Source organism: Chiloscyllium punctatum, chromosome 9 (genome assembly GCF_047496795.1).
Source record: "Chiloscyllium punctatum isolate Juve2018m chromosome 9, sChiPun1.3, whole genome shotgun sequence".
NCBI lineage: Eukaryota > Metazoa > Chordata > Chondrichthyes > Orectolobiformes > Hemiscylliidae > Chiloscyllium > Chiloscyllium punctatum.
In genome coordinates, this window is record NC_092747.1 from 114867382 (window position 1) to 114891483 (window position 24102).

The 24102-nt window shown below is 41.6% G+C and overlaps 1 protein-coding gene across 4 annotated transcripts in view; it reads right to left on the reverse strand.

Annotated features, from left to right (window-relative positions):
* The window catches only part of LOC140481633 (nectin-3-like), a 36611-nt gene extending 13347 nt beyond the window's left edge, over positions 1–23264 (reverse strand). For all 4 annotated transcript variants that reach the window (XR_011961570.1, XM_072578141.1, XM_072578142.1 and 1 more), the window contains exons 1-2: positions 22809–23264; positions 2519–2857 (exon numbers count right to left, since the gene is read on the reverse strand). Coding sequence is in view for 3 of the 4 variants with exons in the window: in XM_072578141.1 (XP_072434242.1) it covers positions 2519–2857; positions 22809–22884 (415 nt within the window). In the remaining variant the exon portion in view is untranslated. The remainder of the gene's footprint in view (positions 1–2518; positions 2858–22808) is intronic.
* Between the last annotated feature and the right edge of the window lie 838 nt (positions 23265–24102).

Sequence of the window (24102 nt, forward strand, 5' to 3'; positions counted from 1 at the left end):
TCGACTGCCAGTTCCGATGTGCCACAGCAAGAACCATAATGACCTCCTCAGGAGACAGACACGGGCTGCAACCAACAGGATACCCTTCATTGTTCAGTACTTCCCAGGAGCTGAAAAACTACGCCATGTTCTTCGTGACCTGCAACACATTATCAATGAGCATGAGCACCTCCCCAAGACCTTCCCCACACCTCCACTGCTTGCTTTTAACCAACTGCCAAACCTCAAACAGATCATTGTTCATAGCAACCTGCCCGGCTCTCAGGACAACTCCATACCACCCTGTCACGGTAGGCGCTGCAAGATGTGTCAGAGTGTGAACATGGATACCACCATTATGCGTGGGGACACCTCCCACCATGTATGTGGCAGGTACTCATGTGACTCAGCCAACTTATCTATCTTATACATTGCAGGCAAGGATGCCCGGAGGCATGGTACATTGGGGAAACCGAGCAAAGGCTACGACAACGGATGAATGGGCACCGCACAACAATCAACAGACAGGAGGGTTCCCTCCCAGTTGGGGAACACTTCAGTGGTCCAGGACATTCAGCCCTCGAACCTTCGGGTGACCATCCTCCAAGGTGGACTTCGGGACAGTCAGTACAGAAAAGGAGAAAAATGGCCGAGCAGAGGCTGATAGCTAAGTTCGGTACCCATAGGGAGGGCCTCAACCGGGACCTTGGGTTCATGTCACATTACAGGTGACCACCATTGCACTACACACACACCCTCAGAGACTTAGACCACTCTACACTCATGCACACACATATACACTCTCTCTCACAGACACTCACAATCCCCCACCCCCAGATACGCACACACAGACAAAGATCCACATGCACACATATATTTTGTGGGGCGAATTTGTACTTGCAGAGTTACATTGTAGTTTGCTCAAAAATTGCATGAATTCATGTAAAACTCTGTTTTCTCACTTTTTAGATTAGAATCAATCTAAACATCATGGCACAGACAGAGAACACAGGGGGCTAACACCTTCAACTTATTGTCGAGCTAATGCCCATTGTTACAGCTAACCTGAGAATGTAACTTTTAAAAAAAGGTTTTGTGATTTACACATGAAAGAAGTGAAACTATCATTGTATTTGAACAGACGAAAGACTCAACAGACAATCAAGGTATTTTTCAATGTATAATTTCAGTTACATCACACTGTAAATTTTTGCTATAAATTCTGTGCCTTAGAATTGTGTCCCTCCACTATCACCTGATGAAGGAGCGACGCTCTGAAAGCTAGTGTGCTTCCAATTAAACCTGTTGGTCTATAACCTGGTGTTGTGTGATTTTTCACTTTGTATACCCCAGTCCAACACCAGCATCTCCAAATGAAAGATGTTTATTCAAATGAAAGATGAAAGAATTTTATTACTTACCTTGAGGAAACCACAGAAAGAAATGGTGAAAAAAGACTGAGATGACAACGGAAACCTCTTTTGTATAATACAAATAAACTGCAAGACCTCTCTGCTTATGGACAGTTCTGTACAGCATGGACTAATGGGATCTTCAACTTCTGCTGGAGAAACTCACCATGTAATTGTATTAGTGTGTTTTAATGAATAGCATCCTGGGTATCAGGACAGCAGTTTACATTTTAACACTTTCAAGATCAAGTGAGAGGGAGTGAATTAATCCTCTTAGAAAATTGCAGAAAAGAATTTTAGTTATTTTAGGAAAAAAGTAAATTCAGGAAGTGAATTGTAAAGGAACAACTAAATAAAGATTACATATGACAACACTGTGTTGGAAGTGACCGTGAATAATCCAATGATAACTGCATAACACGAAGTCATTCAGCTCATCTGTATAAAGAACAATTTCCCCCTAAATATACTCCTACTGCCTTTATACCGTCAGAATTCACTCAATCGTTCCTGTCTATGCCTGTCATATGCTTCCTTCTTTTTTCTTAACCAAAACCTCAATTTTTCTAGTCATCCAGTATTCCCGACTTCTACCAGCCTTTCCTTTCAGCCGAGCAGGAATATACTGTCTCTGAACTCTCGTCATCTCATTTTTGAAGGGCTTCCCATTTTTCCACTGTCCCTTTACCTGAGAACATCTGCTTTTGAAAGTTCTTGTCTAATACCGTCAAAATTAGCCTTCCTCCAATTTAAAACTTTTAGATCCAATTGACACCAAATTAATATTTTAGCATGGGAATCATTTTAATATCTGAAATGCAGTAACTATTTAGTAGACAGTAAAGTCTTCTAAACAGCATTGTGATAATGACCAGAATTTTTGTGTGATGTTGCTTGAAACCAGAGAGAACTCCTGCATTCTGCTTTGAGACAGTGACATGAAATATCTTACACCCACCCAGGACAATCTCAACATGCTTTTGAAAGACAACACCTGTCATGTACATTTATCAGTGCTACACTGTAGTGTCAAGATTGTGTTCCAGCCTGGGCTTTGACTTGGAGGCAAGCGTGCAACATTAAAAGTGATATTAAAAGTCAGACATTAAAATGGAAAGGTTCTACACCTCTTACGATTAGCCGTATGTCCTCTTCAACAGGCCCATTACGGGATAAAGTGAAAATACAGCTGTATATCCCCTCATCACTTAGGGTAATATTTCTCAAATACATCGACGCATTTTTGGAACTTTGGCCAACGTAGGTCATTCTGCCGTCAAATATATCGTTAAGTTTTTCATCCTTTCCATTTTTGAAACCTGCTGCGAAAAAGGTCCATTGTTGTTGACCACGCTTGTGTCGCCACATGAATTGTGAGACAGTTTGTTCAGTGTTAATTGTACACGGCAGCAGGGCATCATCACCGACAGATCTCAAAATCTGGTGACCGTTCACTTTTATTGGATCTGAAAAAGAAAAGTTTGATTAATGAATAGTGGCAAATCAATGGGAGAAAGAGGATTTTTAACCCAACATCTTGGTGCAAGGCTGGATGAAAGGCAACTAAAATATCCCCTTTCCTGCTTTCTGCTGTATTGGATTGAAATTGACTGTAGCCCACACGACTGAGCAGGTGACCCAGGCACTGGTATGAACTCATTGTAATCCTCTTTGATGATGCCATCAATCCCGTGCTGTAATGTTAATTGTGGTCTGAGTCAGGATGGCATTCACACTTCATAGCTGCTAATGATTATGAACAACACAGGGGGCCCGAAGAGACATTTTGAAAACATTTATTGGGGCCAGGAGTAGAAGCAGTATGAATCTGGGTTCTACTTGGAACATTTGAGCTTTGCTTCCCCTTTCCTTCCCATGGAACTCTAAAACCCCCTTCCCAAAACATTTAGTTTTCTTCCCAATGCATTTCCATTTGGTACCACTGGACCCTGCTTTCCGAACAAGAATTAGTGGGCGGCACGGTGGCATAGTGGTTAGCACTGCTGCCTCACAGCGCCAGAGACCCGGGTTCAATTCCCGCGTCAGGCAACTGACTGTGTGGAGTTTGCACGTTCTCCCCGTGTCTGCGTGGGTTTCCTCCGGGTGCTCCGGTTTCCTCCCACAGTCCAAAGATGTGCTGGGTCAGGTGAATTGGCCATACTAAATTGCCCGTAGTGTTAGGTTAGGGGTATGGGTGGGTTGCGCTTCGGCGGGTCGGGGTGGGCTTGTTGGGCCGAAGGGCCTGTTTCCACACTGTAATGTAATGTAATCTAATCTAATTCCCAGATACTGATAGACTGTCACCTTCCTCCTGATTATCATGTCGGCTGAGCTAGCCTGAATATTTGATGTGTGACCTGTGCCCTCATGTTCAGGCAATGCATTCACCTGGAAAATATATATGAGTGGAGGTCACTGAACTAACTGTCCAGTTTGTGACCAGAAATCCCTCTTTGCTCTGCTATTCTTCTTTCTGACTCCCATTCCAACGCAGAAAAAGGCAACAGGCTGATGCCTCATGGAGAATCTATGCCTAATAGTACAGTGAAGAATGCATTGAATGTGGAGTCTTCAAAAAAAAACTATCATGTTGGGATATGATGTGGAGAATATTTCCAAGTTTATTGTTCTGGAAGAGTTCCTTGCCCAACAAATTGAGAGGAATAGAGAAAGGACTACACGGAGCGGTGAGTATAAAAACTAATTTACCTCAGGAGAGCGGAGTTAGAGGGAGGAGCACACAGAGTAACTGAAGCCAAACAGAAAATGTGAGTCTCAGGAAAGCTGTGTTCTGATTGGCTGGTAAGAAATCTCTTCTAAATTTGAAATAAAAACGCTGAAAAACTAATTAATGAATTAATTAACTAATGAGGGATTAATTAACTACTACACCAAATTAACTAGGTCGAGATGGTAGAGATGGCTGGGCAGATGATGTGCTGTAGCTGTATGATGTGGAAGCTGGCAGATCGTGTTGTGAGTTGCAGTTACCACATCTGCAGCAAGCATGTGTTGCTGAAGGAACTTTGTCTCAAAGTTGATAAGCTGGAGCCCGAGCTTCAGACTCTGTGGCACATCCAGCAGAGCCGGAGTTCAGTGGATGCTTTGTTTCAGGAGGCGGTCACACCTGGTAGATTAAGTACCTCAAATTCAGTCAGTGGGCAGGGACAGCAGTGTGTGAAAGCAAATGAGGCAGGTAGAGAGATCCTGTATTCAGGAACAGGGAAGCCTCAGCTCTTTAACTTGCCCAACAGGTACAATGTACTTGCTCCCTGTGTGGATGAGGAACAGAGTTGAAAGGAGAATGAGCCAGCTGACATGGCACCGTGGTACAGGAGGAGGCCATTCAAGAGAAGGAAGCAAAAAGTCAAATGGCAGCTTTAGGGGATTGTTACATTAGGGTAATAGATAGCATCCTTTGTAAGCAGGGAGGAGAGTTGCTTGAGATACTTTTCCAGGGTAGTTTGAGGTAGTGAGCCTTTTACAGGTATTGAGGTGATGCCTTAAGGCCCAAACATAACTATGCACGGCAGCATGATCTGATCAGGCTTGTCTTTCTCCTAATTGACAGATGTGGGACATTTCAATGAAAAATGGGTCATGAGCAGCAATAGGCTATTTGATCTTCAGATGCTACTCGACCAATCAATAAGCTAATAAGCTGATTGTGGTCTTGATTCGAACTTCCTGTCTACACTTCACAACTCTCTACTCCTTTGTCTATTCAAATTCTATCTGATCCTGCTGTGAATTAAATTTTAGCATATATCATTTAGTATAAAGCAGACTTTACAGGCAAGCGATCCTCTGAAAACTATTTTAATCTCCAGCTCTCCTGCTTCTGGAGTCGGCCACAAAGGAGCCATCTTACTTGTATTTGCTGAATCAAGTCCTTTCATGATCTTGTTTCATTACAATCACCTCTTGATTGTCCAAACTCTAATAGGTATTGTCCCAACTTTTACAATATTTTTCTAGATAACCCTTTTAGCCCAGGAATAGACTGTCTCTGAAGTACTAACACAATTATAATTTTTCAAATTAGGGGACCGAAACGGAACTTCACATCTTAGGTGTGGTCTGACCAAGGCCTGCACAACTGCAGTAAAAATGTCTGTACTTTATATGGTCCATTCTGCTTGCGATAAATGACATTGTCCAATTTGTCTTTAATGACTTGTTTCATCTGCACAGTACCTTGTAATTTCATAGCACCAGGGCACCCAGAATCCCCTGCTTTTTCTACGATCTCTTTCTATTTAAACAGTATACCGCTTTTCTATTCTTCTTGCTAAAGTGGACAGGTTCACATTTTTCCCACTTTGTACTCCATGTACTTATTTGTTTGGCAATTCACTTTATCTATATCGCTGTGCAGACAGGCTACCTTCCCCGAACAATTTACTTTGCTAGCTATCTTGAAGTCATCAGCAAATCTAGCTGTTGATTCCTTCATCCAAATCAATGTGCAGGTTGTACTTCTGCTCTGTTCCTCTACCCTTGACATTGTCAGTGTCTAAAAAGCTATTTATTTCTTAACTATATTGTCCCATTGTGATAGTGAATTTTCCAGGGTCATCACCTGAGTAGAGACGTTCCTCCTAGTTGAGTGTATTCAAGACAGCATAATTAAGTCCATTTTGGATAGACTGAGTTCTGTAGAGGTTTTTTATTCTGTTCTTTGTGTTTCATTGTGTAATTTTGTGAATAAACTTCTGTTTGTTTTAAAACCTGCTAGTCAACCGAGCTAACTTACTTCAGGTAATTTTCATCGTACACTTACCGAAACAATTTGCAAAGTTATGGTTTGGGTTGCCTGCTTAAGAATGTTTTGAGTAAGGTAAAAACAATGACTGCAGATGCTGAAAACCAAATACTGGATTAGTGGTGCTGGAAGAGCACAGCAGTTCAGGCAGCATCCAACGAGCAGCGAAATCGACGTTTTGGGCAAAAGCCCTTCATCAGGAATAAAGGCAGTAAGCCTGAAGCATGGAGAGATAAGCTAGAGGACCCCATGCTTCAGGCTCACTGCCTTTATTCCTGATGAAGGGCTTTTGCCCGAAATGTCGATTTCGCTGCTCGTTGGATGCTGCCTGAACTGCTGTGCTCTTCCAGCACCACTAATCCAGTAATGTTTTGAGTAGTCTGGCCTAGCCTGTAACAGACTGGGGGCTCTTTGTGGGATTTTAAACAGCTAGTGATCGGTGCTAGTGTCTTTGTTTTGGGTGTTGGTTTGGTTGGGTAGACAAAGCTTGGGATAGTAATAGCTCTTTCAGTCACCAAAGGTTTTCTGGAAGTAGATGTGGTGACTTTGCAAAAAGTGAATAAGACCAAGCTGCAGGAATTAGCAGACCAAGTGGAATTGGATCTGCCTGCTTCTGTGAGGAAAGGAGAGATCATTCTAGCAGTAGTTCAGCATTTAAACTTGCAGGAGAAACATCAGAATCTGTAGAGGTGGCAGAATTCAATTACAAATGGAGCAGCTTGAGTTAGAAGCAAGAGATAAGGAAATGGCAGCAGAACAGTTTGAGTTATTACTAAAGGCAGAAGAGAAGGAAAAAGAGAGTGTTTGAACTTCAGAAATTGATACCTCAAAATGAAAGTCAGCGTAAAAGACCATAAGACATAGGAGTGGAAGTAAGGCCACTTGGCCCATCGAGTCCACTTCGCCATTCAATCATGGCTGATAGGCATTTCAATTCCACTTAGCAGCATTCTCCCCGTAGCCCTTAATTCCTTGTGACATCAAGAATTTGTCAGTCTCTGCCTTGAAGACATTTAGCGTCCCGGCCTCCACTGCACTCTGTGGCAATGAATTCCACAGGCCCACCACTCTCTGGCTGAAGAAATGTCTCCGCATTTCTGTTCTGAATTGACCCTCTCCAATTCTAAGGCTGTGTCCACGGGTCCTAGTCTCCTCGCCTAACGGAAACAATTTCCTAGTGTCCAACCTTTCCAAGCCATGTATTATCTTTTAAGTTTCCATTAGATCTCCCCTTAATCTTCTAAACTCCAATGAATACAATCCCAGGATCCTCAGCCGTTCCTCGTATGTTAGACCTACCATTCCAGGGATCATCCGTGTGAATCTCCGCTGGACACGCTCCAGTGCCAGTATGTCCTTCCTGAGGTGTGGGGATCAAAACTGGACACAGTACTCCAAATGGGGCCTAACCAGAGCGTAATAAAGGCTGGAGATAAAACCTGAAGGTAAACTGAGTGAGGAAATAGTGCGAACTCATGTGGAAGAGCAAAGAGTTAAAACAACAAGGTTAGCAGCTGAAGTGGCTGATGATTATGAGCTAGTCCATAAAACACGGTTTGGCTTCCAGAATCAATTTCTGTCCATGAGGGATAGAAACTGGGGCAAAGAGAAATCTTCACATGGGAAGGGAAAGATATATCTCAGTAAAAATCATAAGGATAATTTACCGCAGGGTAAAAGAGAAATCCTTGAGGTGGACAAAGAAGTTAAAAAGCTCTGGTGTTTTCATTGTAATAAAGTGGGCCACACAAAATCACAGTGTTGGAGAAAGCCAGACTGCAAACTGGGAGCAAGCCAGATGTTGGAAAACCGGACAAGCCTGGGAGTTTTGTTGGAATAGTAACAAAAAGCACAAGGGAAGTTAGACAACTGCCTCAGAGTGTACAAGATGATCAGATGTTGATTAAGGAGGAAGTGCCAGATCTGCTTAAAAATATACATGCAAGGGTAAAGTTTATTCACATAGGCCAGTAGTAGCAGGTAAAGACGTTAACAACATTAAGGGACATAGGATCCTCTCAGTTTGTGATGCTGAAGGATGAGGAGATATGTACTCCTGAGGGATTATTGCCAGAAAAGGTACTGGTAACAGAATTCATGGTGAGACAAAAAGTGCTCAATTATGTAAAGTGAGGCAAGAGAGTCCAAAGAAGATTGGAGAATTTGTGGTAGGATTACTAATCAAACTCTCAGCTCCAGGAATATAATTTGTTCTTGCAAATGATATAGCTGATTCACCAGTAGCCGTGCTGCTTACTCTAGTTGAAAAGCCGTGGAGACACAGGCAACTGAAGAAATGAAGAATGCTTATCCAGGAATTTTCCCAGGATTGTGAGATCACAAGATCACAGAGGCACAAGTTGAAGCAGGAGAGATCAAAAGGCACAGCTGAGGAAGCTGATATAGCTTTATCCTTTTGATCAGATAAGTGGAACAGAGCAGGAGCAAATAGGTAAACATGCTTTAGTTCTGTTAAGCTTATTGAATTGCAGCGGAAAAATGAGAACTTAAAACAGTTGTATCAAAAGGAATTTACAGAGGAAAATGAATGCAGTCCTGTGTGTTATTACTTAACAAATGATGTTTTAATGAGGAAGTGGAGACCATCACACATTCAAGCAGATGAGAAATGGACAGAGATTCATCAGATTATTTTGCCAGTCGTGTATAGAAAGAAGGCTCTGCAAGTGGTGTGTGAGCTACCACTTGGAGGTAATTTAGGGGTGAGGAAAACACAGGCTAAAATACAAAGACATTTTTACTGACCTGGATTGCGTAAGGGTATAGTTGAATTTTACCAGACATGTCATATGTGTCAGCTAATTGGAAAACTACAGGCAGTAATAAAACCTGCATCTTTAATACCTATTCCAACATTTGAGGAACCTTTCACATGAGTCTTAACTGATTGTGTAGATCCCCTACCTCAAAGAAAAAGCTGGAATAAGTATTTATTAACAATAATAGATTATTGACAAGGTTTCCAGAGGCAACCCCATTACGCAACACCACAGCTAAAAGGGTTGTGGAAGAATAATTTAAATGTTTTATCAGATATGGACTACCAATAGAGATACAGTCAGATCAAGGATCAAACTTCACATCCAAACTATTGAAGGAGATTATAGACAACTTGGGAACAAAACAATTCAAATCTACTGCATACCATGCTGAATCGCAGGAGATGACATCAAACCCTAAAGACCATGTTGAGAGTTTACGGTCAGGATTATTCAGATGACTGGGATAAGGGTGTTTCATTTGTACTTTTTGCAATCAGGCATGCACCGAATGAATCGACCAAATTCAGTCCATTTGAATTAATTTTTGGGCATGAGGTAAGAGGGCTATTAAAATTGATTAAGGAGAAATGAATAAGTCAGAATTCAGAGACCACCCATTTGGACTACGTGTCAAATTTTACAGAACAATTAAATAGAGCTGGAGAGTTGGCCGGACAGCATGTAAAAATACCACAGCATACAATGAAACAGAAAGCGGATAGGAACTCACAAATTCGTAATTTTGCAATTGGGAATAAGGTAGTAGTGTTACTTCCAGTCAGAGGTGAGCCTTTAAAGCAAGGTTTAGTGGACCTTATCAAATTGAGAAGAAATTGAGTGAGGTGAACTACTCGATAAAGACTCCAGACAGGAAGAAATCTCACAGTGTGTCATGTGACTATGCTCAAAAGGTATTTTGACAGGGAAGGAAAGCAAGAGGAGAAGGTGTTAATGATTACAGCACAGAAGGAAGAACCAGGTTCACAGGATTCTGACTTGGACATTCCTGATATCAGATTGGACAATGAGGAAGTTGTCAAAACTTGGGATAAATTATTGAGTTAGCCTTCCATCAGAAAATCAAAATGATTTGAAAGAGTTATTACAATCACATGGGGGGATACCCAGAAATAAACTGAGAAGTACTAACCTAATTGTGCATGATGTAGATATAGGAGATACTGTTCCGATTAAGCAACATCCTTATAGGCACAACCCTCTAAAGTTGGCACAGGTTCAGAAGTACCTATAGCACATCCTCCAAAACGGCATAATCAAAGTAAATTAGTGAGTAGAGTTCACCTATTGTCATGGTGCCAAAGCCAGATGGTATTCAACGGTTACGTGTGGATTATTGCAAAGTCAATGCTGTTACAAAGACTGATGCAAATCCAATTCCATGGTTGGAGGACTGTGTTAAAAAAATTGGGACAAGCAGCTTACATTTCTAAGTTGGACTTGCTCAGAGGCTACTGGCAAGTACCTCTGTCAGAGAGAGCAAAGGCAATTTTGGCTTTTGCAATGCCAAATGGAGCATATCAGTTCAAAGTCATGCCATTTGGTATGAGAAGCACTCCAGCCACATTTCAGAGACTGACTAATAATTGTGCAGTGTACATTGATGATGTGGTGATTTTTAGTCACTCATGGAAGGAAAATTTACAGCATTTATCAGACTTGTTCATTCGACTTCGGAAGGCAGGCTTGGTGGTAAACCTTGCTAAAAGTGAACTTGCCAAAGCCCACATCATGTTGTTGGGCCATGTTATTGGATCTGAACAAATGACCCCACGAGATGCAAAAGCGAAAGTAATTGGGAGTTTTCCCACACCACTGATGAAAAAAGCAGTACTACGGTTCCTGGGGTTGAGTGGATTTAACCAAAAGTTTATGCCAAACTTCAGCAGTGTGGCTGCTCCACTCACCGAATTGCTAAGAAAAGGGTGAGAAGTTTCAGTGGATAGCGGACTGTCAAAAGGCATTTGACAGCCTAAACATTGTGTTAACCACTGCCCCAGTATTATCCACACCAGATTACACAAAGACTTTCAAGGTGGCTGCTGATGCCAGTGATGTGGGTGTGGGTGTGGTGCTCCTGCAGGAGAATGACGGGGAAGTAGAAAGATCCATTGGGTATTTTTCCTAGAAGTTGAATGTTCATCAACAGAAATATTCAACAGTGGAGAAACAGACCTTAAGCTCGGCGTTGGCATTGCAACATTTCAGTGTTTGTATTACCAGCAATGCATCTGAGACAATCGTATACACTGATCACAACCCAACGACATTTGTGGAAAAATTTAAGGACAAAAATGCCAGACTGTTTAGATTAAGTTTGTAATTGCAGCCATTCAATTTGACAATTGTGCATGTGGCAGGTCGTGAAAACGTGATTGCTGATGCATTATTGAGATTCGAATGAGATACGGAGGCTTTTGGTGGCGGGTGTGCCACGGCCTGAATTCATATGTGGTTTTGCATGTTTATAATAGTATAGTGTACATGTGTGTTTTAGACTATGAATCAGTTTGTTTTTGAAGGGTTTTAAAAATAAAGTCATCTTTTAATATTGATGGTTCATTTTTTAAAGGGGGGGGGGGGTGGTGTCACAAAGCTGGCCCCTTTTTTCCTCAAAGCTGTTCTTTTTCTCAAGGAAACTGTGTTCTTGATTTTTTTTCAGCTCCCAGTTCCGATTAGACTGGTTTGGTACAGAGACTAAAGGGTATTGAGAGGCCTTTTTGTATATATGTAAACATATGAGACTTCAGGCCAAAGTTGTCATGTTTTAGAAGTGACCTGTATAATGAAAGGGAAGTGGTCAGCTCTCTAGCTGAGCAGTTCAGTCCAGAACTAGTTAGGAGTTCAGCTGTGTGGAAACATGCTGCGAAACCCTCTCCTTTCTGCCATTCTAACTTCAATCTGAAAGCATTTGTTCCATTTTCACTGTTGTTTTAAAGGGGGTTTGCATATTGGGACTGCTGTGTATATTTGGAACAACATAATTATGTCTAGTTTGAATAGACTGAGTTCTGTAGGGGCTCTTTATTCTGTTCTTTGTGTTTAATTTTGAATTTTTGTGAATAAATTTCTGTCTGTTTTAAACCTGGTGGTCAACCTCACTAACTTACTCCAGGTAACTTTCACCAGACACTTACCTAAACAAATTGCAAAGCTATGGTCAGGGTTGCCTGCTTAAGAATGTTTTGAGTGGTCTAGCCTTGTCCACAACAACAGCCAACTGCTAATTATCCTGAACTTGGAGTGACAAGGAAGCCAGAGTAGGTTAATTCCCAAAAGGACATTAGTGAACCTGATAATTGACATTTACAACCAACATTGCATTTACCCAATATGTATTGGGGTGATTAGTTGTAGAATACCTGAGGTCAGGGTTCCTCAAACCATGGGTGATAACTGGATGAACAATCTCCTCATTAGCTCTGAGGTAGCAATAGCGAATGTGGAGTGGTGACTCCTGTGGGACAGTCCTGGGCCACACAGCATTTCACCAGGAACTACAAGCCCCTGTTAGTAAAGCTTTTGTGCAAATACCCATACCCCACATTAACTGTTGGTGAAAACATTGGTGTCAAGTGCCCCACCACCCATCTCGGCCCTCTCTGCCATTGTGGGATGCTCTACTGTAATGAGAGTGGGGGATTGAGGGAAATGAGTGACTATAACAGCTGTTAATGCTGGTGAGGTGTTCAGAGTGAGTAGGCATTAAAGAGCGTTTGCAGGATGAGTCATCTGATAGGATTGATGTAGGAAAGCAAATGACAGAAGGTATTGCATGCAACAGTGAATGTGCTAGACCATGAGCCTTTGTGAGACTCAGACAGGGTAGAGATAATGAGGGTAGTATAATGTTAACGTACATAATTAAGCCTCTTGCTGCTCACTAGCAAGTTTCTTGTCTTATCAGTTAAATCTTGGTTTGCAGAATTGGGCTTTCTTCCCCCTCAGGGTTGTGCCTAATGTTTTTGAACTCGCCATATTTCCCAGACTCAGGTAAAGGAGAGTTGACTTTAAATTGGCAAGAATGACTGCTCACAAACTTCTGTTCATAATTTCTGCAATTCCATGATTGACCTTCCTACCCATTTATCAATATCACCCCTTATCAAAGTTATGCATAATGTCCGATTCATTTGAGATTCTGGTGTGCACTATTCTTTCTGTTTCTTTATGACTGTCTCCAATCTTTGATATGGTTGATCACATTACGATTGACCATCACTATCCATTATTAGTATCTACTATTTCTATCTATCCAATGATAGACAGAGAATTTCCAAAAGCAGCTTCCCTTCCCACTCTGGTACCATAATCTCCAACGTGTCTGCCCCAACCAAACATTAATCCTTGAGTCCTTCTACATGCTGCTCCTTCACAACATTCTCACAAAGTACAGCATCAGACTCACCAAATGCTTTGACAGCATCCAACTCTACTTCACTGCAAACCCCTCTCCTGCTTTCAAGTATTCCATTGCTTGTCCAATTAACAGTGAAACCGTTGGCTTTGATATGGAACCCTACAATGAGAAGTGGCAGTGGAACGGAGGAGCAAACACTGAGAACATAACCTGACTGGTTACCTAACCTACCACTGATTTTTACACCAGATATCAGGATGTTTGGATGCCCCTAAGTTAAGACGGTCATGATGTTGAATCATTTTAGGTAGACAAGTCATATCAAACTCACAACATAACATTCTCCTCCCTCAGATGCTACCAGATCTAAGTTCCAGTATGTTCTGTTTTTGATGTGGAGGTTCTGCTGTTGGACTGGGGTGGTCAAAGTCAGAAGTCAAATGACACCAAGTTAGAGTCCAACAGGTTTATTTGAGATCACAAGCTTTCAAAGTGCTACTCCTTCAGCAATTGTCAAATTGCTGCTGTTTATGGAAATCAGTTAATCTCCATTTGGAAATTAAATTTCCCATATTAAGATATGAGATTTTACTGCAAGATAAAGTAATTCATTGTGCAAGGTGTTGTGCGAACACAGAGTTTTATTTGGTCTCCTAGGAACTTCTGACTGCATTAATTTAATAAAACTAAATTTGTTCAACAATTTAATCACGTACTTAAAAAATGAGGAATTAAAGAAAGCTCGCCTCAGTGTTGGTGATATGAAATAAGTGGATTGGTGGTTCACTAGTGTCATTTGGGAAGGGAGTTTGCATTCCTTAGGTTAATACTTTTTCCAGTATCTTTTCACTGGCAATTGTAATTGTTCTAAGTCCCTTCCACCATTTTCTTTATTATCCAGCATGAGAATCTATTGTACCTTCTTTCTCAATGACATTTTAGAAATAACTTGGAGAATCATGAAATATTTTCTTCATTGCCTTCCATTGCTTCTCTACTGTCATTGAGTCAGAGATGTGGAGGTGCCAGTGTTGGAATGGGGTGGACAAAGTCAGAAATCGCATGACACCAAGTTATAGTTCAACAGGTTTATTTGAAATCACAAGCTTTTGCTATATAGCCCCTTCATCAGATGAAGCGCTAGTTTGACTATTAGTCGTAGTTATTAGTTATAGTAGGACTACAACCTGGTGTCATGTGATTTCTGACTTGATAGAGTCATAAAGTCATACAGCATGGAAACAGACCCTTCAGTGTAACTGGTTTATGTCAACCAGGTATCTCAATCTAAACTGGTCTCATTTATCTGCATTTGGCGCATATCCCTTTAAAACTTTAATGTTCATGTCCCTGTCTTAATGTCTTTTTAATGTTGTAATTGTGGCAGCGATTCAAAATGGCCACAGTCTGAAACGGTTGCTGTGTTGGCCTCTGTGCCATACCCCAGGCAAAGTGAGCTGATTGTGGGGTGAATTTGTACTTGCAGAGTTACATTATACTTTGCTCAAAAACTGCATGAATCCATGTAAGATTCTCTTAACTCACTTTTCACATTAGAATCAGTCTAAACATTATGGCATAGACAGGGGACTAACACCTTCAACATCTCAACATCTTATCTGCGCTGACACCAATTGTTACAGTTAACCTGAGAATCTAGCTTTTAAAAAAAGTTTTGTGATTTACATATGAAAGAAGTGAAACTATCATGGTTATTCTAACAGATGAGAGATTTAACAAACAATCAAGGTATTTCTTAAGGTATAATTTCAGTTACATCACAGTGTAAACTTTTGCTATAAATTCTGTGTCTTATAATTGTGCACTCCACAATCACCTGATGAAGGAGCAGCACTCCGAAAGCTAGTGCTTCCAGTTAAACCTGTTGGACTATAACCTGGTGTTGTGTGATTTATAACTTTGTACATAACATTCAAAGGGAGTTCAGGGCTTTTTGGGGCATCAATTGGTAATCCATCAGTGCTCTGGAAGTCCACCAAAGCATTCTTAAGGGGTCTGATTATTTCATACTCGACAATGGGAAGGAGGCAGAGAGGGGAGCAGCACTGGATGCTTGAGGCCTGGCTGCAGGCAGCCGAGTTGGCATTTTATACCAAACCACCCGTGGTCAAATTGCAACGGATCACAGCTCTCTTGGCTGCTCTGGACTCAGCGCTCACACAAGTTGCGGAGAGAGGGGTCTCCTTTGTAAAGCAAAGGCTGTTTGAATATGGGGAGAAGCCAGATACCTGGTTAGAAAGAAAAGTGTTCTACAGTCTATTGTGTCTCTTGGGGAGAGAACTGGAAATGTCACTCGTGAACTGAAAAAGATCAATGCCAGATTTCGGTAGCTCTATGCAGAGTTATACCGTTCAGAGGGCTGTGAGGATGGAGAAGTGAGAATGGAATCCTTTTTTGAAAACCTGGACCTCTCCAATATAAATGCAGATCAGGCCTCCCTTTTAAATGCACCTCTGATGGTACAGGAGGTGCAAGAGGCTGTGAGGAAGCTCCAAGGAGGCAAGGCACCTGGTCCAAACAGGTTCCCGAGTGAACTTTACAAGGAGTTCATACACATTAGCTGATCCACTTCTGGAGATGTGTAGTCATTTGTATAGCCAGGACTGTCTTCCTCCCTCTCTTAGGGAGGCTAATATCTCCCTTATTTTAAAGCAAGGGAAAGGCCCCAAGGATTGTGCATTGTATAGACCCATCTTGTTGTTGAATGTGGATTTCAAAATTTTATCAAAGGGGTTGGCTCTGAGGTTGGAGAAAGTGCTGCCCGTTATTATAAAAGAGGACCAGACGGATTTTATCAAGGGCTGCAGCTCCTCCAATAATATCAGGCGGGTACTGAACATAGTCCAAAAATGTCAGCAGAGAGCGATTCCGGGCTTGGTGGTCTCCCTGGATGCAGAAAAAGCTTTTGATTGGCCGCATCCCTTTGCTGATTTACATGACTTTGGTCTAGGAGGGGCCTTCTCCAGGTGGGTGACAATGTTATATAGAGACCCCAAGGTGGCACTTATTATGATTGGGGTTAAGTCCAGCAATTTTGATGTGGGGAGAGGCAGCCAACAGGGATACCTCTGTTGCTGCAGCTGTTTACCTTGGTTCTTGAACCGTTGGTGAAGGCCATCTGAAAGAACCCCGATAAAAAGAGGCACCAAAGGTGGGTGTTGGGGAACACAAAATCACCCTCTATGTGGATGACATCCTTTTGTTGTTGGCTAACTCCAAAAATTCCATACACTGGTTAAAACAAAAAATTAAATTATTCAGCAGCTTTTTGGGATACAGGATAAATTTTGCAAAGTCGGAAGTCATGCTCGTGGGATTGATGGAAGTACTTAAGCTGGAGGAAGGAATGGAGTTTCCTTTTAGATGGTCACAGAAAGGTTTTCTCTACCTGGGAAATTTTATTACCCCGACCTTCCGGCAGCTGTACAGAGCTAACTTTGATCAGTTGTTTGAGAGAATAAAGCAGGGCTTGCAGCTGTGGGAGGGACTACCCAAAACATGGCTAGGCCGTACAGCCTTGATTAAAATGAATGTTCTTCCTCTGTTATTATATCCCATGAGGATGCTCCCACATTATTACCCAAACAGACACTGCAGAGGTTTGCTGGTTGGCTTGGATCATTTATTTGGGGCTGTAGGTGCCCCCAAATTAAATTTACTAAGCTGCAACTTCTGCAGGATATGGGAGCAGGGGGTGGACCACCCAGATCTAAGAGATACCAAAAAGGCACCCTGCTGTCATATGAGAGTGAATGGGTGCGTAATAACTTGAAGTCAATATTGCTTAATGTTGAGACCTCGCAGATGAGATGCCCCCTCATAAACTTACTCTTCGTGGATAAGAAGATATTAATAGTTGAGCACTATGAGAGCCCAATTATCATAAATACAGTGAAAGCATGGAGGATAATACAATAGGGAGAGCAATTTGCGTAGAGCTTTGCTGTTCACCCTATTGGTGGGATCCACAGAATTTAGACTGGGGTCAATGGACTCTGGCTTTAAAGCCTGGGAGAGTAAGGGAGTCTCCTGTGGGAGATTTATTCAAGGCAGAGGTCTTGATGTCTTTCAACCAGTTAGGTCAAAAATCATTCCTAACAGGAACCTTTTCCAATACTTCCACGTTAGGGATTATATACAGAAGACGACCATACTCTTGGCCCAGCCCTACAAGTCGGATATAGAATGAAGAGAGCTCCGATGTGGATGCACTCTCTCAGTTATTATGATATATCATCTCCAGAGAGGGAATGCCTTGAGAGATATGGAGAGTCTCCATGAGATCTGGAATCAAGAGTTAGGGGAAGAAATCTTACCGGAAATATGGGAGGATATATAGAGGAATGTAAAGAAAATTTCAATATGCAATGAAGCACAAACCATGCAATTGAAGATCCTTCACAGGGCCCATATGGCACAAGAGAGGTTAGCAAAGTTTGAGAAAGGATCCCTGCAATGTCCCAACTGTAAAATCAGCAGAAGCATCCTTACATATTGCTTTTGGTCCTGCTACAAGATTCGCAGATACTGGGGTGCCATAGTGAATGAGCTGGAGAAGATCCTGGGAATTGAAGTTAAGAAAGATCCAGTTTCCCTTCTTTTGGGACTACTGAATCTGCATCTTTGGGTGAGCATGGGAAGAGGTTATTCAACATTTTTACACACGGTGCGAGGAAGAACATCCGAATGAATTGGATATTAGAAAAACCTCCAGGTCTTGCAGGGTGGCGCAGACTTGTGATGGAGCACGTCCCTCAAGATTATCTGACAAGCATGGCGCGCAATGGAACAGAGCAATTTTATAAGACATGGCAGCCATTTCTAAATTGCATAGACATGGATATATCGGCAGTACTCATCAGGGCCTTTATATAGCCATGAGGGCCTTTTATGGCTGTCCGGGAACCCTGGGGCGGGGGGAGGCCTAGTAAATATGGGTATAATAACTGTTCCTCCCTCGGATGGGAGTTTCTTGGAGGTGCGGTGAGTGGAGTAGTGTAAAGTAACGTAGTTTAATTTTAGTGGATTATAATTTAATTTAATGTTATTTAATTTAATTTAATTTGAGTTTATTTCAATTTGGGTTAAGTAAAGATGAGACGATTGTATCTTGAAGAGTAGTAGGCAGTTTATTGTTAACGGTACTGTAATAGTACGATATTATTTCTACTTTTCAGTACTTCTGGATTTTAATAACTTTTATGGGATTTTTTTGTTAAAAAGTGAAAAAGATTTTCAATAAAAATCAGGGAACTATAGACCGGTGAGTTTGACCTTGGTGGTGGGCAAGTTGTTGGAAGGAATCCTGAGGGACAGGATGTACATGTATTTGGAAAGGCAAGGACTGATTCAGGATAGTCAACATGGCTTTGTGCGTGGGAAGTCATGTCTCATAAACTTGACTGAGATTTTTGAAGAAGTAACAAAGATTGATGAGGTCAGAGCAGTAGATGTAATCTATATGGACTTCAGTAAGGCGTTCGACAAGGTTCCCCATGGGAGACTGACTAGCAAGGTAAGATCTCATGGAATACAGGGAGAACTAGCCATTTGGATACACAACGGGCTGAAAGGTAGAAGACAGAGGGTGGTGGTGGAGAGTTATTTTTCAGACTGGAGGCCTTTGACCAGTGGAGTGCCACAAAGATCGGTGCTGGGCCCTCTACTTTTTGTCATTTACATAAATGATTTGGATGCAAGCATAAGAGGGACAGTTAGTAAGTTTGCAGATGACACCAAAATTGGAGGTGTGGTGGCCAGCAAAGAGGGTTACCTCAGATTACAACAGGATCAGGACCAGATGGGCCAATGGGCTGAGAAGTGGCGGATGGAGTTTAATTCAGATAAGTGCGAGGTGCTGCATTTTGGGAAAGCAAATCTTAGCAGGACTTATACACTTACTGGAAAGGTCCTAGGGAGTGTTGTTGAACAAAGAGACCTTGGAGTGCAGGTTCATAGCTCCTTGAAAGTGGAGTCACAGCTAGATAGGATAGTGAAGACGGCATTTGGTATGCTTTCCTTTATTGGTCAGAGTACTGAGTACAGGAGTTGGGAGGTCATGTTGCGGCTGTACAGGACATCGGCTAGGCCGCTGTTGGAATATTGCGAGCAATTCTGGTCTCCTTCCTTTCGGAAAGATGTTGTGAAACTTGAAAGGGTTCGGAAAAGATTTACAAAATGTTGCCAGGGTTGGAGGATCTGAGCTACAGGGAGAGGCTGAACAGGCTTGGGCTGTTTTCATTGGAGGGTCGGAGGCTGAGGGGTGACCTTATAGAGGTTTGTAAAATTATGAGGGGCATGGATAGGATAAATAGACAAAGTCTTTACCCTGGGGTCAGGGAGTCCAGAACTAGAGGGCATTGGTTTAGGGTGAGAGGGGAAAGATATAAGAGAGACCTAAGGGGCAACATTTTCACACAGAGGGTGGTATGTGTATGGAATGAGCTACCAGAGGATGTGGTGGAGGCTGATCCAAATGCCTCTTAAATGTTGCAATTGTATGGGTATATGAATAGGAAGGGTTTGGAGGGATATGGGCTGGGTGCTGGCAGGTGGGACTAGATCGGGTTGGGATATCTGGTCGGCATAGATGGGTTGGACCAAAGGGTCTGTTTCCATGCTGTCCATCTCTAGGACTATGACATAAGAAAAATGTATTTGTACCTGCCTCTACCACTTTCTCCAGCAGCTTGTTCCATGTGTATGTGTGAAAAGGTTGCCCCTCAGGTCCTTTTTAAATCTTTCCCTCTCACTTAAAATCTATTTTCTAGTTCTTTACTTAACTCTGTTAGCCACATATTTCAGCCTCAGATTAACTGTGAAATTCTATGATATTATGAAAGCTGTTGCCAAAATCTTCCTTTACTCTAAGTTCATTAAATCCTGTCACACTGTATATTCCCTGACCTAAAATGCTTGCTTCTTGGTTGGCGCTAAATTATGTTGCTCTAAAAAAGTGCCCCACACACTCTGAAATCATCTTTCAGGTTACCATTGTCTGACTTACCCAGTCTATTTGAAAATAAAGGAGCAGTGCTCTGAAAGTTTGTGATTTCAAATAAAAACATTGAACTTTAATCTGGTATTGTATGACTTCTGGCTTTGTTCCATTTTTGTTTCAAATTTCCAGCATTTTTGTATTTGGGCGATTTTAATCTTCATCAACACCAGATTAAGTCAGGCAATAGTAACTTGGAAGTTCTGAACCCTTCCATGGAATGAAAACAGCCAAGAGGATATCAACTGCTCCTCATTTAAATGGATTTTTTTGAGTTTCTTAAATTAATTTGTTGTTCATCAAACAGAAAATTCACCATAAGGCAGCACAAAACCACCACTACTTTTATGAATTTTTCAAACTATTTTAGAGTCATACACCACAGAAACAGAGCCTTCTGTCCAACTCATCCACACCAATCAAATTTCGCAAACTAAACTCGACCATTTGTCTGCCCAATTCATGTACCAGTTCAAATGTCTTTTAAATGCCATACCTGTACCTGCATCTACCACTTCCACTGGCAGTTCAGTCCATATATAAACCCCCCTCTATGTGAAAACTCTGCCTCCCAGGTCTCTGTTAAATCTTTTTCCCCTCATCTTAAAAATATGCTCCCAACATTTGAATTCCCTCACCTTTGCTATTCACCTTATCTATGCCCCTCATGATTTTATAAACCTCTCTAATGTCACTCTTCAAGCCTACACTTCAGTGAAAAAATCCCACCCTACCTTATAACTCAAACCCTCCAGTCTCAGAATATTTTCGGAATCCTCTCCAATTTAATAATATCCTTCCTGTAGCAGGGCGAACCAGAACTGTACATAGTACTCCAAAAGTTGCTCACCAACATCCTGTACAACCTCAACATGATGTCCCAAGTCCCTAAACTCAAAGGTCTAAACAATGAAAGCAAGTGTGCTAAACACCTTATTAACTAACTTGTCTACAGGTGATGCATACTTCAATTTACTACATACCCGAATCCTGGGTCTCTCTGTTCACCAACACTATAGAGGGTGCTGTCATTAACTTTATAAAACCTGCCCCTGTTTGTTTTACCTAAATGCAATATCTCACATTTATCCAAGTTAAACTCCATCTGCCATTCCTCAACCCATTGGCCCAATTGATCAAGATTGCTTTGTAATCTCAGATAACCTTCTTCGCTGTTGACTATATGACCAACTTTGGTGTAATCTGCAAATGTACTAACCATGCCCTCCTAAACGCTCATCCAAATTGTTGATATAAATGACATTTGTTATTGGACAACAGTGGACCCAGCACCGAACCCTGTGGAACACGGCTAGTCACAGACCTCCCATCCAAAAAGCAACCCTCCAACACTGCCCCGTCTCTCCTACTGCAAAGCCATTTTTAAAAACAAATCAGGTCAACTTGATCAGTTAAAAGTGGGTTTAACACAATTAAGCTTTCCAAATCAAGAGTATTCAACTCCATTTTTTACTCTGAATGCCAGAATTACAGATATTTGGCATTAATTCCTGTTCTGTGATTACTTATTTACTTGTTTGTGGAACCTATGAATACCAAATTGCAGAAAATATTTTTGAAATACACTGATCCATCTCCTATTTATATTCGACTACAGTAGTGAGCAAATTTCAAATATATTGGAAAAAAACTGTTTGCAGCCTGTTGGCTTTCTCAAAGGCTTACAAACAAAGCACGAGAGAGGAAATCACAAAGGTAATTAATTCTTTCTGGAGCATAAAGATATTAGTGGATTTGTTCAGCACAAGTTTTTTTTGTTTCTGTTAAATTGGTACAAACCATTGCAGAAATTACATTTTCCGTGAATGCATTATGCACAGGCAACCAGCAGAAAGAAAGTTATTACCCAGGCACTTCGTTTCTTTTGTAAAAATAATTTATGAAGACGTACAAAATAATTTGTAAAGAAGCACAGAAACTAGGTACCATTTAACCCTCCAGCCTGCACCACAAATCACTCTGCAATTTCTGCACCCTACCACTACTTTCTCTCCACCCCACCTTTGATCCCTTTCACCACCTCCAGCTCCTTCTTGAATATATCTAGTGAATAGGCCACAACAGCTTTCTGTGGTTGAGAATTCCACAGGTTCACACCCTTCAAAATTAAGAAATTCTTCCTCATGTCAATCTGTATCTTTTACACTTTTTGATGACGAGAGACTCCGATAGATGTGAGGAGGAGATATAATTTCCAAGTAAAACTGCTGCATTTTTTCCAGTTTCTTTAACCACAGACCTATTCTCAATTGGTTTGGTTTATTCCATCTATAAAATGCCATTAATGTAATCTAATTTGCTGCCCTCCTTTGTTTATAAACCAGAAACACGAACCGTTAATTGTCCATAAAGAAAAAGATCAGATTAGATAAAACATCTTGCTGTGTCTATCCCGATCACCCTGGTCATCGCTCCCAGCCCCAGCTTCCACCCACGCCCCTTCCCCACAGACCTGCAGCCTCTGAGCCAGGATTCCATCCGAATAACAGCAGAACAACAAGATCGACGCAGCTCTTACACATCGCCATTACACACTGTCTTTTCGCAGGGAGGTGGTGAGAAACGATCCAAACTCTCAGCGGCAGAAAATGTACAAAAACACTTTCCCATGTTTCACTTTGGTTATTGATGCTCTGTCGAGAGTTCTGTTGAACATATCTGCCTTTGTGTATTCTCCAAGCCACTGAACCAGGCGGGGAAAAACACCAACCCAAACTGTATGTCACTGAACAGGAAACAACAAATGCTATAGCTCAGAGCGGGTCAGGCAGACTCTTAATGTTAGCTTGCTCGCTCTCTCTCCATTGGTGCTGTCTGACCCGCTATGAGCTCCAGCACTTACAGTAGAGTCACACAGATGTACATCACGCAAACAGAACCTTCGCTCCACCTCGAAAACTTGCTCCAACTGAAGTAAACCTAGCGGGTTACAGGATTTCCTGTATTCAGCTTGTGTGCATTAGGTTCAAGTCCAATCCGATCCGGAGATAACGTGACATGTCTGAACAATTTAATTTTAAAAAAGTAAAGTTTGCACAGTATGGAATATGACTTTCTACAAGCTAGTGTCTCTGAGGGTGATGTGGTAGATGGTGTTTCATGTGGATAAATGTGGGGTAAAACAAACAAGGGCAGGACTTATACAAATAAAAGTAGGATTTCCTGTATTAAGCTGATGTGCGTTAGGTTCAAGTGTCATTCGATCTAAGGGCAGGACTTATATAATTAAAAGTAAAAGCTTGAGTAGTATTGTAGAATAAAGACATTGAGGGGGTCAGAGATTTGATTCCTTTGGTCATGAATAATCAGTGGTCATATCAGGGGGCAGTCCATAAATTCCTGGGGAAAGTGGGCAGCACAAGTCTAGGGTTGGGTCAGGTTCTGCTGTTTTCCTGGACCTAGAACCTAATTAATTGAACTAAATAGTAATTCCCGCTTAGTATTATTTCTTAGTGCTAAAACTTGAAGAAGAAACGAAAGACTCTGAAAGCTTGTGTTCTCAAATAAACCTGTTGGACTATAACCCAGTGTCCTAATTGAAATCAGAATTGATGTATTGAGTTGAATGATCCTTCCTTTGATTTCTCTCCACAGATGCTGCCAGATCTCATGATTGTTATGCTGGTCAGAGTGTTGCATTTCTGTAGTCTTTCTCCTGATGCCTGTAATGATTTGCAAGAGAATAGGCCACTCAACCCATCGAATGCCTCATCATACAATAATGGCCTCAATTCCTGATGAAGAGC